The sequence below is a fragment of the Lolium rigidum genome, chromosome 4 (assembly GCF_022539505.1).
Source record: "Lolium rigidum isolate FL_2022 chromosome 4, APGP_CSIRO_Lrig_0.1, whole genome shotgun sequence".
Classification (NCBI taxonomy): Eukaryota; Viridiplantae; Streptophyta; class Magnoliopsida; order Poales; family Poaceae; genus Lolium; species Lolium rigidum.
This window is the reverse complement of record NC_061511.1, coordinates 148,874,129-148,889,938: the sequence shown is the minus strand read 5'-3', so window position 1 is coordinate 148,889,938 and position 15,810 is coordinate 148,874,129. Positions and strand designations below refer to the sequence as shown.

The window sequence follows — 15,810 nt, the reverse complement described above, 5'->3', positions numbered from 1 at the left end:
TGGCAGGATGGAAGTGCTAGCAATGGAGGTTCAAGTCTTTGTGTTGTTGAGGAGTTTGCTTGGTGCTCTGGGTTTTCGCATCAGCGATATGCAAGTGGGGGTGGCAACACAGGTGGAGTTCAGAGTCCTACCTCTCAGGGTGAAAATCCAAGGGCTGACCTTAATTGGTTGTGCTTGGCAATGACCTTGTTGCAGGCATTGTTTTGAGAGTGAAGACTATCTTCAGGGTGAAAACCTAATATCTTTGATCGGGTGACGACATCGCTTGTGCACTGTTTACTTCTTGGAGGTGTCACTTATGGAGAGCCTGGAGTTCAGGTGTTGTCTTGGTGGTGGATGTATTGGTGCTGCTAGGACTGGAATACCATAGCGGGACTTTTCTTTTCTTAATTTTCTTTTCCTTTTTTGGCTATGTGCATCCGTACTGCCATTAGGGTATTGCGTTGTTGCAAAGGCTGGGTGTAATTGATATCTTTTGATATGAATATATTCCCTTAATCGAAAAAAAATTATTTGTGTGAAGGCAAAATTGTGTTCCTAGAGATCAGTAGATTAATGACCCTGATAAGACTGTCGTGGCATTAGCTAGGCTATCCAACACTAACTAATCTGAATCTGAAGCATAAAAAAAAATCAGTTCAGCTCCTAGCAAGCACCAGTAACTCCACGGACGAATCCTAGCAAGCATCAACAGTTCGATTTTGGGGAAGAATAATGTGATATGTAATTGCTTTGATTCCTGGATAGTACTATACCAGTACATGGGAATTATTCATGTATATACTATCTATTTTAGATTTTAAGTTCAAGAATTTGCTAATTAGTTGACAAGCTCATTTGATTTTTAATACGATGCACACAATATGAAAACATGTTGAAGAGAAAGAAAGCCAACTAGTTGTACTAGACGATGTTCATTATAAGGTAAGTTTACTCGAAGATTACAGATTGTAGTTTCATTTTTGACCATGCAGCATGAAAGCCAAGTCATCATTATTTTATCTTTCTTTTCTTTTCTACTCTGACTTCTTAAACATATTTTTCAGTACAGATCTCCAGTAAATGTCTCCTTCTAAAAGAAGGGACAATACTTCCAATGAACAAGGTACCCATTATTTTGCAAAATAAACCCGGCCTGTCCGGCTTACACAAAACTATATGCAAACTAGCTTTAAGAATTGCATAGTTCACAAAACATGCAAATTGACGACCTTACATATGACAAGACACTTCATTTCAAATAATATGCATATGCTAGCTCTCTAGAGATGAGCATCTTTGATGAACACCTGCACGGAAGTGACTTTTCTCATATGGTTAGGACACTAGTGCTCAAAATTCTCAATTGCAGACTAAGTTTTCATCCAGCTGAGCAAATATAAAGTCAACAAATGATATAGAAACTTAAAATGAATATAAGAAATGATTAAGACAACATGGAGAATCTTCATAGCCCCATACCGATTTGTATGAGCTTGCAATCTTAAGAAATATGCATGTACTAACTGTTCTAATACTGCATATCAGTTCCCCCCCCAACAATTTTTTTAGCTTCATATCTGTTCCACAAATTTTCAACCCCCCCCCCCCCCCCCGCTCCTCCACATTTTACCTTACAGACGTTTTAAACTTAGGGCGCGTTTGGTAGCCTAGACGGCCCTTGGCTCGCATCGGCCCAACAATTTTTGGCCCGTTTGGTTGCCTGGGCTCAGTCGTGTTCTTCCATGAACCGATTCTCAAAGCACCCTTGGAATAGGCCCTGGAGAAACACCCGAAATGGCAGTTTCTCTGGAGTCAGACCCGTTGTGGCCAGAAGGTTGCATGCGTGGGGAAGGGAGACGGAAACGCCGCGTCCCTTCGGGAACACGCGCCATAATTAGCCTCACCGCTCCCCTCTCCTTCCTCTCACTCGCGACCTCACTCTCCCCACCCCCAAACTATCACATCACCAGGTGGTTCCCCTCCCGCCGACCAATCCACCGCACCGCCGCAAGGAGGAGCACCGGTACCGGAGGAGGAGACGTCGGCGAGCAGCACCGCGACATCGGCCGCAACCTGCTCCGCAGTCTTCATCGGCATCTCGAGTTCAGCCGCGAACTCGACCTCGTCCTTCGTTGTTTGTTCGGGTGAGCGACAGGATTCGTGCACAACCAAATGCAGATGTCACACATATGGAAAGGGCCATGCAGAATGTTAACCTCAGACACGACTTTACTTCTCCAGGTAATGGGAAATCTAAACCATCAATTGCTTCTTTATCTGGTGAGGATATTTTGGTTAAGGCAAGTCGCCTAGGCCTATCTTTGGGGAAAATTAAAAAGGAAGCTTTAAAAGATGTAGAATCTATTAAGGAGGTAGATGTCAATCGAACTTTAGTAATCTTAAAGAAAAATGTTGAGACTAGTTTAGATAAGGAAGAAGGCCAAAGTAGTTTGCTAACCTCCAAATTTTCAAGTCTTATTGGAGATTTGATAATAGAGGAGGCGCAAGAGCTATTGGAACAGGACAACCTGCTAATGCCTACAATTAAATTTAAGAAATCTCGAAAGAAGAAAGATTTTGATTTGTCCGGGGTTTGTAGAAGTGCTAGATTCAAAAACAATTTTTAGGTTAAAATAAGTTCAATAAAAGGTTTATTTTGAAACTCATATGATTTTGGTGATGTTGCGAAACATTTGTTTGTCAAAGAACAATTAAGGGAGGAAAAAAATTAGATTTTATCGTCTTACTGGAGACGGGGAGATCTAATTTTTCAATACCTCTCCTCAAAAATTTGGCAAATGGGCTAGACTGTTATTGGTTTTGTCTTCCACCTCATGGGAGGTCTGGAGGTATCCTTGTTGGAATAAATAATGCGTCGCTACAAGTCGGTACAGTTGAAACATGGGATTTTTATGTCAAACTACATGTTAGATGTAAACATGATGGATTTGAGTGGGTATTAGTCCCAATTTATGGCGCTGCTCAAGATTCTCATAAAGCGGAATTTTTAGCTGAACTTGCCAGGATGGGTGATTCAGGATCCACACCTTCTCTTATCGGCGGGGATTTTAACATATTGAGGAGAAAATAGGATAAGAATAATGATAATTTTAAGCCACATTGGCCTTTCGTTCTTAATGCCATTATTGAGAGCCTAAAACTGCGAGAGATTGCTCTCTCAGGTAGGCAATTCACTTGGGCTAATCGAAGGGAAAACCCAACGTATGAGAAGCTTGACCGAATCTTGTCGACAATTGAGTGGGAACAAAATTTTCATTTATTCACACTTAGAGCTTTGACAAGGACTGGATCAGACCATACTCCTTTCTTAATTGATTTGGGTAATCACGCTCATATTGGCAATAAAGCTCACTTTTCTTTTGAAATATCATGGTTGAAACATGAGAATTTTTATGAGATAGTGAGAGCTGAATGGGAGGCTAAGACCCGTGGGAATTCTCCTATTGCCAAATGGCAGAATAAAATCAGGCATATTAGACGTTTTCTTAAAGGTTGGGCAAAATGTTTAAGTGGTCAATACAAGAAATAAAAAAATTGATATCATTAATAGATGAATTGGACTTGAAAGCTGAATCAGTTCCTCTAGATGATGATGAGAGAGCAAAGTTAAGAAAGGCAAATGATGATTTAACAAAACTTCGTAGAGATGAGGAGGCAAAATGGGCACAAAGGGCCAAGGTAAAACATATTTAAGAAGGGGGAAACAATACTAAATATTTTCACCTAATTGCAAATGGAAAACATCGAAGGAAAATAATTTTTCAACTAGAACAAGAAGAAGGAACCATAGTGGGTGATGAAAATTTACAAGTCTATATATCTAAATATTATAAGTTGTTTGGAGAGCCAACTACTTCTACCCTCACACTGAGTGAGGAGTTTAGACAGGATATTCCGCAATTAACCCAAGAGGAGAATAATATCCTTGTTGCTGAATTCACAGAGAAGGAAGTCAAGGATGCTACTTTTCAAATGGAGTTAAATAAATCCCCGGGACCTGGTGGTTTTCCAGCTGAGTTTTACCAAACCTTCTGGGAAGTTATCAAGGGTGATTTAATGTCAATGTTCTATCAACTGCATTCAGGGGAACTACAGTTGTTCAAATTGAACTTTGGTGTTATTACCCTGTTGCCTAAGAAGGAGAATGCGGTTCAAATCCAGCAATATAGACCAATCTGTCTTCTTAATGTTAGTTTTAAAATATTCATGAAAGTCGCTACTATTAGATCTAATACTGTTGCCGAAAAAATTATTAGTCCTACACAGTCGGCATTCATGCCAGGACGACATATTCTTGAAGGAGTAGTTGTCTTACATGAAACCATTCGTGAACTTCATCGGAAGAAAATGGATGGGGTGATATTTAAATTTGATTTTGAGAAAGTTTATGATAAGGTAAAATGGCCTTTTCTTCAACAAGTTATGCGCATGAAAGGTTTTGATCCCAAATGATGTCGTCTCATCGAACAATTTGTTAGAGGAGGAAGTGTAAGGATCAAGGTCAATTATGATATTGGTCACTATTTTCAAACCAGGAAGGGTCTTCGACAGGGTGATCCGCTGTGACCTATGTTGTTTAACATTATTGCAGATATGTTGGCCATCCTAATAGCAAGAGCGAAAGAGGATGGACAGATAGGAAGTCTCATCCCTCATTTAGTTGACGGATGAATTTCTATACTGCAATATACCGATGACACGATATTTTTCATGGAACACGACTTTGAAAAGGCTATAAATATGAAACTAATATTGTGTTTCATTGAAGAATTGTTAGGACTAAAAATTAATTTTCACAAAAGCGATTTTTTCTGTTTTGGTAAAGCCAAAGAGGAAGAGGAGCAGTATAAACAACTATTTGGTTGTGAATCTGGATATTTGGGTATTCCAATCCATTATAGAAAGTTAAAAAATTCCGAATGGAATCCAGTGAAAAGTAGGTTTGAGAGAAAACTTGGATGTTGGGCTGGAAAATTGTTATCATATGGGGATCACCTTGTATTGATTAACTCTGTTCTTACTAGTTTACCGATGTTTACGCTATCCTTCTTTGATATACATAAAGGGATAAGGAACATATAAGATTTTTTCCGATCACGTTTCTTTTGGCCATGTGAGAAAAATAAAAGGAAATATAGGTTAACTAAGTGGAACCTGATTTGCAGACCTAAGGACCAAGGTGGTCTTAAAATTGAAGTTCTGGAGACTAAAAATTCTTGCCTATTTAGTAAATGGCTATTTAAATTCCTTTCTGAAGAAGGGTTATGGCAACAACTCTTAAAAAATAAGTACCTTTCACAGAAAACTTTAGCTGAAGTTGAAAGTAAGCCTACTGATTCACTCTTCTGGAAAGGACTAATGAAAGCTAAAGGGGAACTTTTAAGCACAGGAAAATTTGAGGTAGGCTCCGGAGAAGGAGTACGATTTGGGAAGATAGATGGTTAGGTGATCAGACCCTTGCATCTCAGTATCCCCAGCTATACAACATAGTCCATCATAAGCATGATACTGTGGAAAATGTTATGAGTTCAACTCCATTAAATATTGGTTTTCGGAGAAGGCTGATTGGTGATAAATGAGATCAATGAGTACACCTATGCTAATGATTAATGGAGATAAATTTAAATGATGATCAAGATAAGTTCGTTTGGGGTCTAACACCTTTAGGGAAATTTAAATTTAAATCTATGTATGGTGATATGTTAAATGGGCATACAAGATATCTTCGTAAATATCTTTGGAAAATAAAAATCTCACTAAAAATTAAAATCTTTATGTGGTTCCTTAGTAAGAAAGTCCTCTTGACTCGTGATAATCTAGCAAAGAGGAATTGTAATGGAAATACGAAATGCACTTTCTGTGACACCGAGGAATCAGTTGAATATTTGTTTATTTTCTGTCCTTTTACTAGGCTTATTTGGCGGGTGGTTCTTTTTTGCATATAATATTCCACCTCCATCCAATGTCACAAACATGTTTGGGAACTGGCGTAATGGAACTAACAAAACTGATAAAGCTAGGATTCGCATCGCTGTTTCGGCTTTATGTTGGTCAATATGGAATTGCAGTAATGATATTATTTTTAAAAAAAATGATTCCACTAATTTCTTGCAGGTTATTCACACTATGGTTCATTGGATCCAGGTTTGGCGTTTCTTGCTCTCGGAGGACCAGCGGAAGTGTATGATTTCTGGGTGCAACCGCCTTCGAATGGTTGCTCAGTATATTTTCTACCAGGCTATTTGGCGGCTTATTAAGAGATTACAAGATGCCTAGACTGCTTAGTAGTCTTCTTATTTTTCGGTGGTTGATTTTTTATCGATCCTCGATCCATGATTGTAAACTCTGAATATTCTATTTCTTAATAAAAGTTGTGAGCATCAACCGATGCAGAGGCCCGGGTGAACCCCATTAAAAAAAACTGCTAGTCCAGCCCTACATGACACCACCGCCGGTCGCAAACAGGAGCGCGCAAGCCGTATCCCCAACTGGTACCGGAGCTGTTGCTCGCGGCATCTTTCAGACCGAACTGATGAGGCACTACCAATGTGTTGTTTTGTGCGGCTACTCGATCTACCAAAGTTTGTAGTGATCGATCAGCTTTGCTTTACCGCTAGTGCGAAACACCAAGTTGCTAGCAATATATATATAGTTCTAGTATATCATCCTATAAAGACTATGGATCGAAGGTAATCTGTCTTACCAGTTAGCAGTGATCGATCTGTCTGTCATGCATGTATGCTCATTGTCGCTGGAGCCCGATCGATGCCAGCCACATTTATAAGTTCTAACAGAAACCCTAAACATATATGCATGTGTAAGTATAGCATCTCTAGCTGCGCGAAAAGACGAGAGACCGATCGAGATCAGGAGCAGATACGGAGAGGAGGCAGGATCCAATTTTGTAATCGCAAGTGCGCGACGTTATCCCATGCGGAAAGCGAACAACTGCGCTTGATAGCTAGCGCGCGAAGTGGAGGCTCCCTTTCGCCGTGGTTAATTCTTTTCGAGGATAAGCTGAGATCGACTGGTCGACATGAACCAACAATCCAACATGCATGTGATGTCTATACGCCGCACGCACGACCAGTGGGATTCATTGGCTACCTTGACTTGAGATAGCTATAAGAGCTTTGCTTTCTCTTGGAAACCTGATAAATCACAACCTTATCTGTCTGTCCACCGAGGTATGTACTCTGTTCGACGAAAAATGTAAGACGTATTTTTTTCCACGGTATTTGATGCATGATTTTGACCACTAGCATACCAAATTATGTGGATTGAGAATGTGCAAATGGTTTTTTTTTTGCTAGAATGTGTAAATGGTGTTGTTGCATTTATCTTGCAAAACTGTTGCATTTCATATATATTTATATACTAATTTTATAGACATACTATAACTACAAACTACAATCAAAGTTGTAATTTTTACCAGCAAAATTAAACACGTCTTACATCTTAGAAGAGTGAGTACTACCTCCATTTCAATAAATAAGGCTTATATTTTTTATGAAAGTAACTATGTAAAGTTTGATCAAATGTTTAGAAAAAACATCAACATGTGCAATCCAAAATCAACACTGTTAGATACATCATGAAATACATTTTGATATGATATATATAATATCATAGTTATTGATAATTGTTTCTAAAAGTATCTGTTGTTGAAATATTATAATAATTCAGTAAACTAGTTGTTACTCTCAGCTAATTGAGCCATTTCAATGGATATTGTTACAACATGGTATACGCCAAAACCCAAAGCACCATCGTAGATATTCCTTTCGTAAAATAATGCATATAAATTTTGCTAAAAAATCAAACCATGTAAACAGTTGATTAATTTTCATAAGCCTGATCAAACTTCCTCCTTGAAAAAGGCTTTCGCGCCGCTATATTAATATAGCAACCATATGATCAACAATAGTTTCGGAACAAAAAAGTGTTGGGCCAGCAACTTCGCCGCCTTCCCCAACCTCGAGCTCACCTTCGCCGCCATCACAGTACGCGCCGCCATCGCTGCGGACCGGTTGGCTCACCGCAGTTGAGATGGCCCCCGTATGGCCTAGATCTGGGGCGGACGGCGGACGCTCAGCCGCACTCTTGCACTGCGCCACCGCTCCGCCGCATTGCCGAGCATCTGCCGCATCGCCGGCGCCGCCGCTTCTTCGCCCCTCGGCCCTGGCCGGACCCTAGAAACCCAAGGTGCACACCCACCGACAGAGTGTTCCGCACGAGCGCTGGCATGAGAGGGGAAAGGCAGGGGCCTGCGGCTGCCAGCTCCGCAAGGGCCTAGCCTGGCGGCGACAGCAGTGAGGTGGAGGGGAGGGGGCTGGAGAGAAGGTGGGGGTGACAAGAGTCGCGAGAGGGGTAGCGTAACTTCAGCTTGATCAAACTTTACATCATTTGACTTCATGTGAAATTTATATGTCTTTCTTTTAAAAACACCTGTTGTAAAAGCCATCACCAATAAACCAACCTAGCGGCGAAGAGTCCCTACAAGCGTGACATAGTAGCTAGCTATATAGTGAGGGTCACGCAAGGGACACCTTCCTCCCCGACCGAGGAACACGTATCGTGACCGATCGGCGCTTTGGCAGCAGCTTGATCTCCGTGTCTCCGGCCGTGACGAGTGGCGCCGATCGAGCTAGAGCCTGGGCGGCTAGAGAATTCATTCCCCTATATATAGAGATAAGCTTAGGGCGTATCTTCTGCGCATCATTCAGCTGCGGACGCCAACGGATATGGGCTTCCCGGCACCCCTAGTTTGCTCTAACCAGAAACTTATCCCGGAGCATGTGATCTAAACCTTAAACCCACATAGCGCACAATGTCTATAGTAAGAAAAGGTGCCAAAAAACAAGCTAGATTGCTTAGCAAACTCTCCCGTTCTGGAGCGTTCAGCAACCTCCACGCACCTCAGCCTCCTCCATATAGAACGGTTTCTCCTCTCTGGCCAGCATCGGGCAGAGTGGAAACCCGATGTAGAGTTTTTAATAAAAGTAAAAAAACTAGAGTTTTGGTTGCCATCATATTTTCGTCTCCGCATCAGTGGAGATGGTATTGTTTATAGTAAGTGATTTTCGACCTTTCTATCTCCTTTTCGAATGGTGATGTTGGAAGTATAATTTTAGGTATGGACCTTCGAATCTTGCTTCACCAAATCGATTTTGAATTTTTTTACTCTCATGGTTGCCGTGAGGAGGATTGTCTTCCCAATATTTGTCCTGGCAGTTGCGTCATCGATAACGGTGATTCGTACTCACGGCTTCCAGCGATGTCGATCGGGCTCTTCAGTTACTTTTTCCTGCAATGGTGATGTTGGTACCCTTGATGATGTTGGTCGATTACTTTAATGGTTGCACGTTTTCACGCAGCCTTGGTATTGTGCCTTAAATTAAAATTATAAAAGAATCATCATTGGTATTTACAAGTCTGTGGTTTGGTATCTATGTTATTTTTCTTCTGCTGCCTTCAGAAAGGTACGTGGTGGTGCCATGAAAGGAAAAAAGAGTTTGAAGATCTGGAAGATTTTCTCTTTTTGAATTTTTTTATTTCGTAATAGCTAGAGTTAGCTTATGTATTTGTATCGTGTACTATTCACTACCATAAATATATCATGGTATTGATTTTAAAAAAGAGCAAAAAATGCTTGAAATTAGAATAAATTAATCACCAAATAAGACTCATTGCTACTGTGTTATAAAAGCGACAAGCAAATAACGAAGAACGAAACAAGAACACACGCAGGGGACACAAGATTTAACGTGGAAAACCCCTTCCAACACAGAAGGGAAAAAACCACGGGCGCCAGCCAGCAAAACTTCACTATATCGGGGAGTGTTTACAAACGCCGTGGGTTATCTTATAATCTGATGAACCCTAGCCGGCGGCTTACAACATGTATATATAGGCGGTGCCAACGATCCGTACCGTACGCTTCGGCCCTAGCCTCCGGCGACGGGCCTCACTCCGCTCGTCAAAAGTTAGTCTCCATTTAGTATATGAATTTGGATCACAATACAACAAACTCCACCTTGAGACAAATTCCATCTTGTAGCATGAACTTCAACAACCTCCTGAACAACAAAGAAAAACACTTGCTGGCGCCAACAGCCACTTGGGCTAAACAGTTATACCAACCAAGCTCGAGCAAAGCTCAAACTTGGAAACAGGAACTGGCTTTGTCATCATATCAGCAAGATTATCATGAGTACTTATCTTGCATATCTTCAGTTTACCTTGAGCAACAATGTCGCGAACATAATGGTACTTGATATCAATGTGCTTTGTTCTCTCATGGAACATTTGATCTTTAGTAAGGTATATTGCACTTTGACTGTCAGAAAATAAGTTGATGCAAGAATCATCTCCACAAAGCTCAGCATACAAACCTTTCAACCAAACAGACTCTTTGCAACCTTCATTAATTGCTATATATTCTGCTTCGGTCGTAGATTGGGCACCAACAGATTGTAACGTTGCCTTCCAACTCACGGCACATCCACCAACAGTGAACACATAACATGTGAGAGATATTCTCTTATCCAAATCGGCAGCAAAATCTGAATCCACATAGCCTACAAGTCCCTCACCGGTCTTGCCAAACTTCAAGCAAACTTTGGATGTGCCACGAAGGTACCTGAAAATCCACTGAACAGCTCTCAATGTTCTTTACCAGGATCAGCTAGGTATCGACTGACCAAACTCATAGCATATGATAAATCAGGACGAGAACAAACCATGGCATACATCAAGGAACCAACAGCGCTAGAATATGAAACTCGAGACATGTACTCAATATCTTCATCAGTACTAGGACATTGCAATGCTGACAATTTGAAGTTAGAAGCAATTGGTGTACTAACAGACTTTGCATCATGCATATTAAAACGATGAAGAACTTTACTGAATGTAATTTTGCTGACTAAGAAATAACACACTAGATTTTCTGTCTCTTGTAATTTCCATACCTAGTATTTTCTTAGCAGCACCAAGATCCTTCATCTCAAACTCACTACTTAACTGTGACTTTAAAGTAGTGATCTCTTTCTTGCTCTTGGCAGCAATCAACATATCATCAACATATAACAACAAGTATATTGGTGATCCATTAACAAACTTGATATAAACACAACTATCATACTTGGATCTCTTAAACTCATGTGCAAGCATAAATGAATCAAACCTTTTGTACCACTATCTTCGAGACTGTTTCAGACCATAAAGAGACCTCTTCAACTTGCAAACAAGATCCTCCTTACCAGGCACAACAAAACCTTCAGGTTGGTCCATGTATATCTCCTCCTTAAGCTCTCCATGCAGAAAAGCGGTCTTCACATCTAACTGCTCAAGCTCAAGATCATGCATAGCCACAATACCAAAGAATGCACGAATGGAACTATGCTTCACAACCGGAGAGAATACATCATTATAGTCAATACCTGGAATTTGGCTGAAACCTTTTGCTACTAACCTTGCCTTAAACCTCGGAGGCTCATTAGGAGACAAACATTTCTTTCTTTCAAATATCCACTTACAACGGACAGTCTTCTTTTGTTTAGGCAAGGGCACAACATCTCATGTGCCATTCTTGTCAAGCGACTGCATCTCCTCTTGCATAGCAGAAATTCACTTCACGCGGTCAACGGATGCAACGGCCTCAGTATATGTAGCAGGTTCAGTATCATACTCCACTTGTTCAGCACAACTCAAAGCATGATGAACAAGATTACATTCTTCAATTAAACGAGGACGGGGACCTTTGTTACGTCTCGGTCTATCAGCAGCAATGGAACCATTTGTTTGCTGCAAAATAGGTGGTGAGTGATGAACAACCGTGTTATTATTTTCAGCAACATCATTTTCTTTCACCTCCACGTGCTCCACCTGCACGCTGACCCTCTGTTGCTCATCATCAGAACTATCAGAAAAATCAACAGCATTAGTAACATCTGTAGATGAACTCTTATAAAACATGACAGCCTCATTAAAGACTACATTCCTGCTATGCAAAAATTTCTTAGTTTCAGGATTCCATAACTTGTATGCCTTAACTCCTGAACCATAACCAAGAAACACACACTTAACAGCCTTAGGCTCTAGCTTTCTATTATCAACATGAGCATAAGCGGTGCAACCGAAAAATCTCAACTGTGAATAATCAGCAGGTGAATCAGACCATACCTCAATAGGAGTTTTCTTATCAAGCGGAATACAAGGTGACATGTTTATCAAGTAACAGGCGGTGGAGGCTGCTTCAGCCCAGAAACGTCTATGCATACCAGCATTGGACAACATGCAGCGAGCCTTGGAGATGATGGTTCTGTTCATCCTCTCCGCCACACCATTCTGTTGAGGAGTGTATGGGATGGTGTGGTGCCTGACAATGCCTTCATCGCTGCAATAATCATTAAAGATAGTAGAACAAAATTCCATGTCATTGTCAGTACGAAGCAATTTAACTTTCTTTTTTGTTTGCTTCTCTACCATAACTTTTCACTTTCTAAAAGCATCAAACACATCAGATTTATGTTTCAGAAAGAAAGGCCACACTTTTCTGGAGTAATCATCTATGATAGTAAGCATGTAATTTGCACCACCAAGAGAAGTCTTGCGGGAAGGTCCCCACACATCAGCATGCACATAATCTAGTATCCCTTTAGTGGTATGAACGGAAGCATTGAATTTAACTCTTTTATGCTTACCAAAAATGCGATGCTCTGACGTAACTCAAACTTACTCAAATTGCAGCCATCTAGTAGATCTCTCCTGTGTAATTCTGTCATGCCATGTTCACTCATATGTCCAAGACGCATATGCCACAGATTAGTTTTATCATGCTCATCAGGAATAACAGCAGCAGCAATACCAGACAAAGTGCTACCTCTAAGAACATATAACTTTGCAGAATTCATATCACCTATCATGTGAACCAGAGAACCTTTTGATACCTTCAGAACTCCGCGAGAACCGGAGTGTTTGTACCCGTCAACATCAAGGGTACTGAGAGAGATCAGATTTCTAGCCATGCCAGGTATGTGTCTCACATCTGTCAGAGTGCGTGTCATGCCATCATGCATCTTGGTCTGAACGGAACCAATGCCCACGATGTTACGTGGGTTGTTATCTCCCATACGCACAACATCTCCACTCTGCACAAACTCATAAGAACTGAACCAGTCTTTGTTATAGCAAATATGAAACGAACATGCAGAATAAAGGATCCACTCATCATTACCAGAAACACAACCAGAAAATACAACTAGGCAATCGCCATCAGAATTATCACTGAAAACAACAGCAGCCTTATCATCACCCTCAGATTTGTTTTTCGGTTGGTAAGTACCGTTTCTTTTCTCTTTGTTCTGCAACTTCCAACAATCATCAATATTGTGGCTAGTTTTCTTACAGTACTTGCAGAACTTACCATCTCGTCCCTTGGACTTTGAGCGACCTCTGTCGGTCTTGCTCTTATCTCTGTTGTAGTTGTTGTAGTTATTGTTTCTGTTCTCGGTCCTGCCTCGGACCTGCAGTGCTTCTGCCTTAGGTGACGAACCCTCTGCCTGCACCATAGATTTCATCTTTTACCTCTGCTGGAGGGCCTCATAGACTTCGGCAAGGGTTAGTTCATCACGACTGTATAACAAGGTGTCTCGAAAATTCGCAAAGGAACTAGGCAACGAGACTAACAGTATAAGAGCTAGATCCTCATCATCATATTTTACCTCCATGGACAGCAAATCAGAAACGATCTCTTTAAAGATCGACAGGTGATTCATCATTGACGCACCTTCTTGCAGCTTGTGCGAGAATAACTTCATCTTCACGTGCATCTTACTGGTTAGATCTTTGGACATGCAGATCGATTCCAGTTTCAACCACAACGCCGCTGCGAATTTCTCAGATAACACTTCCTGCAAGATATTATTGGATAGATGAAGCTGAATTAAAGAAAATGCCTTAAGGTCTTTCCTCTTTTCATCGTCGGTCCAGGTCTTGGCATCTTTCTTGCCAAATCCATCAAGAGCTTCATCCTGATCAGAAGATTGGGTAAGGATCGCCCTCATCTTCACTTGCCACAGAGAAAATCTCGTGGTGTAATCCAGCTGCGGTAGATCGAACTTCAAGAAAGACATGTCGCAAAACCTTAGATTGAAACACGGGCTCTGATACCACTTGTTATAAAAGCGACAAGCAAATAACGAAGAACGAAACAAGAACACACGCAGGGGACACAAGATTTAACGTGGAAAACCCCTTCCAACACAGAAGGGGAAAAAACCACGGACGCCAGCCAGCAAAACTTCACTATATCGGGGAGTGTTTACAAACGCCGTGGGTTATCTTATAATCTGATGAACCCTAGCAGGCGGCTTACAAGATGTATATATAGGCGGTGCCAACGATCCGTACCGTACGCTTCGGCCGAAGCCTCCGGCGACGGGCCTCGCTCCGCTCGTCAGAAGTTAGCCTCCCTTTGTATATGAATTTGGATCACAATACAACAATATACATCACCCCTGCTTGTTGTTACCCAATATATTGGGCATATAGATGATGTTGAATCTAACTTGACCAATTAAACCAAAAGTTTTTAAAAAAAACTTGGCCAGTAAAATGTGTGCACTATATAATAAATAGATGTAAAGTCTTAATCACGCACACACTGCCGTGAATTTAGTAATACCCTTATCCAGGCATCCAGCGAGCAAAAGGCACGCTAGATATGCGCGTCCAAATCAGCTAATAATACAACAATAGCTACCCTAATTGCAAGTTGATACCCGGATCACATAGATAAACTATAGTACTAACCACCATATATGCATATTCCTAAAACAGTAGCGAAACAACACTATCGTCGGTGTCGATCACATGTACTTTCGCATGTGTTTCCACCCTTTGCCGCGGCGCGCGCCGCTTTCCAGCCGTTCTCCTCGTCGCCACCTCTCGTCTCTCTAGCTATATATCTCACCACACGCTCGCACCATGGCCGGCATGCACAGCGCGCGGAGCCGTCAGCTTGTCACCTCGATCAGCTCCCTAGACGCACACCATGGCTCGAGGAGACGATGCCGCCGCCTGCCGCTGCAGTCTCTCCCTGCTGCCTCCACGCTTCTTCCTCCTCGTCCTCGTCGCCACCCTCACCGGTAAGGCACCGGCCGTGTCCATGTGCAGCTGCAAGTGCGCGCGTGCGCGCATGCAGGGAGCGCCGGCGCGCGAGCTGCGTGGTATCTTCCATTTGCATGCCTCTGATGTCTGCTCCGCCTCATTTTGCGCAGTGGTTTTGGTGGCAGCGCCGCCGTCTGCGAGGGCGGCCTGGGTGGAGGATTACCCTTCGGGAGTGCCGTGCGGCGTGACGATTCCGGTAGAGCAGTGCGACCCGGGCGACGCGGCCGCCAACAGCGCCTGCATGGACGTGTGCCACTACGGCGGGTGCAGGCGCGGCGGCCGCTGCGTCTCCCTCGGCTTCGCCAGGGGCCGCGGCTGCCATTGCAAGTGCTAGCTCATCGATCCAGGCCGCCGTCTCTAGCTAATTAAAAGTTTCTCTGTTCTTGGAGCACTTTCTTCGCGGCTTTTTTTTCTCTCTGTACTTGAGTTGGTACTTGGTAGCAGAGTAGTACGGTCTTCTAATTGTTTTACGACGAAGAGTAGTATTGAGGTGTTTGCACCTGCACAGTCGGTTGCTTTTGTTTGTACCTGCGGTTTTTTGTGTGTGCATGCACTGCACAGCCTGAGCAATAGCTAAGCATCGGCACTGAGAAAAGAAGCGCCAGGTGCCTTTTGTTCACTCCATTGCCTTTT

At 42.1% G+C, this 15,810-nt stretch overlaps 1 protein-coding gene across 1 annotated transcript; it reads left to right on the top strand.

The window, feature by feature from the left end:
• The first annotated feature begins 15,061 nt into the window (after positions 1-15,061).
• LOC124647615 lies at positions 15,062-15,511 on the top strand. The gene is made up of 2 exons (XM_047187529.1): positions 15,062-15,155; positions 15,288-15,511. The coding sequence occupies exons 1-2, from the start codon at positions 15,062-15,064 to the stop codon at positions 15,509-15,511; spliced, it is 318 nt and encodes a 105-aa protein (XP_047043485.1).
• The last annotated feature ends 299 nt before the right edge of the window (positions 15,512-15,810 follow it).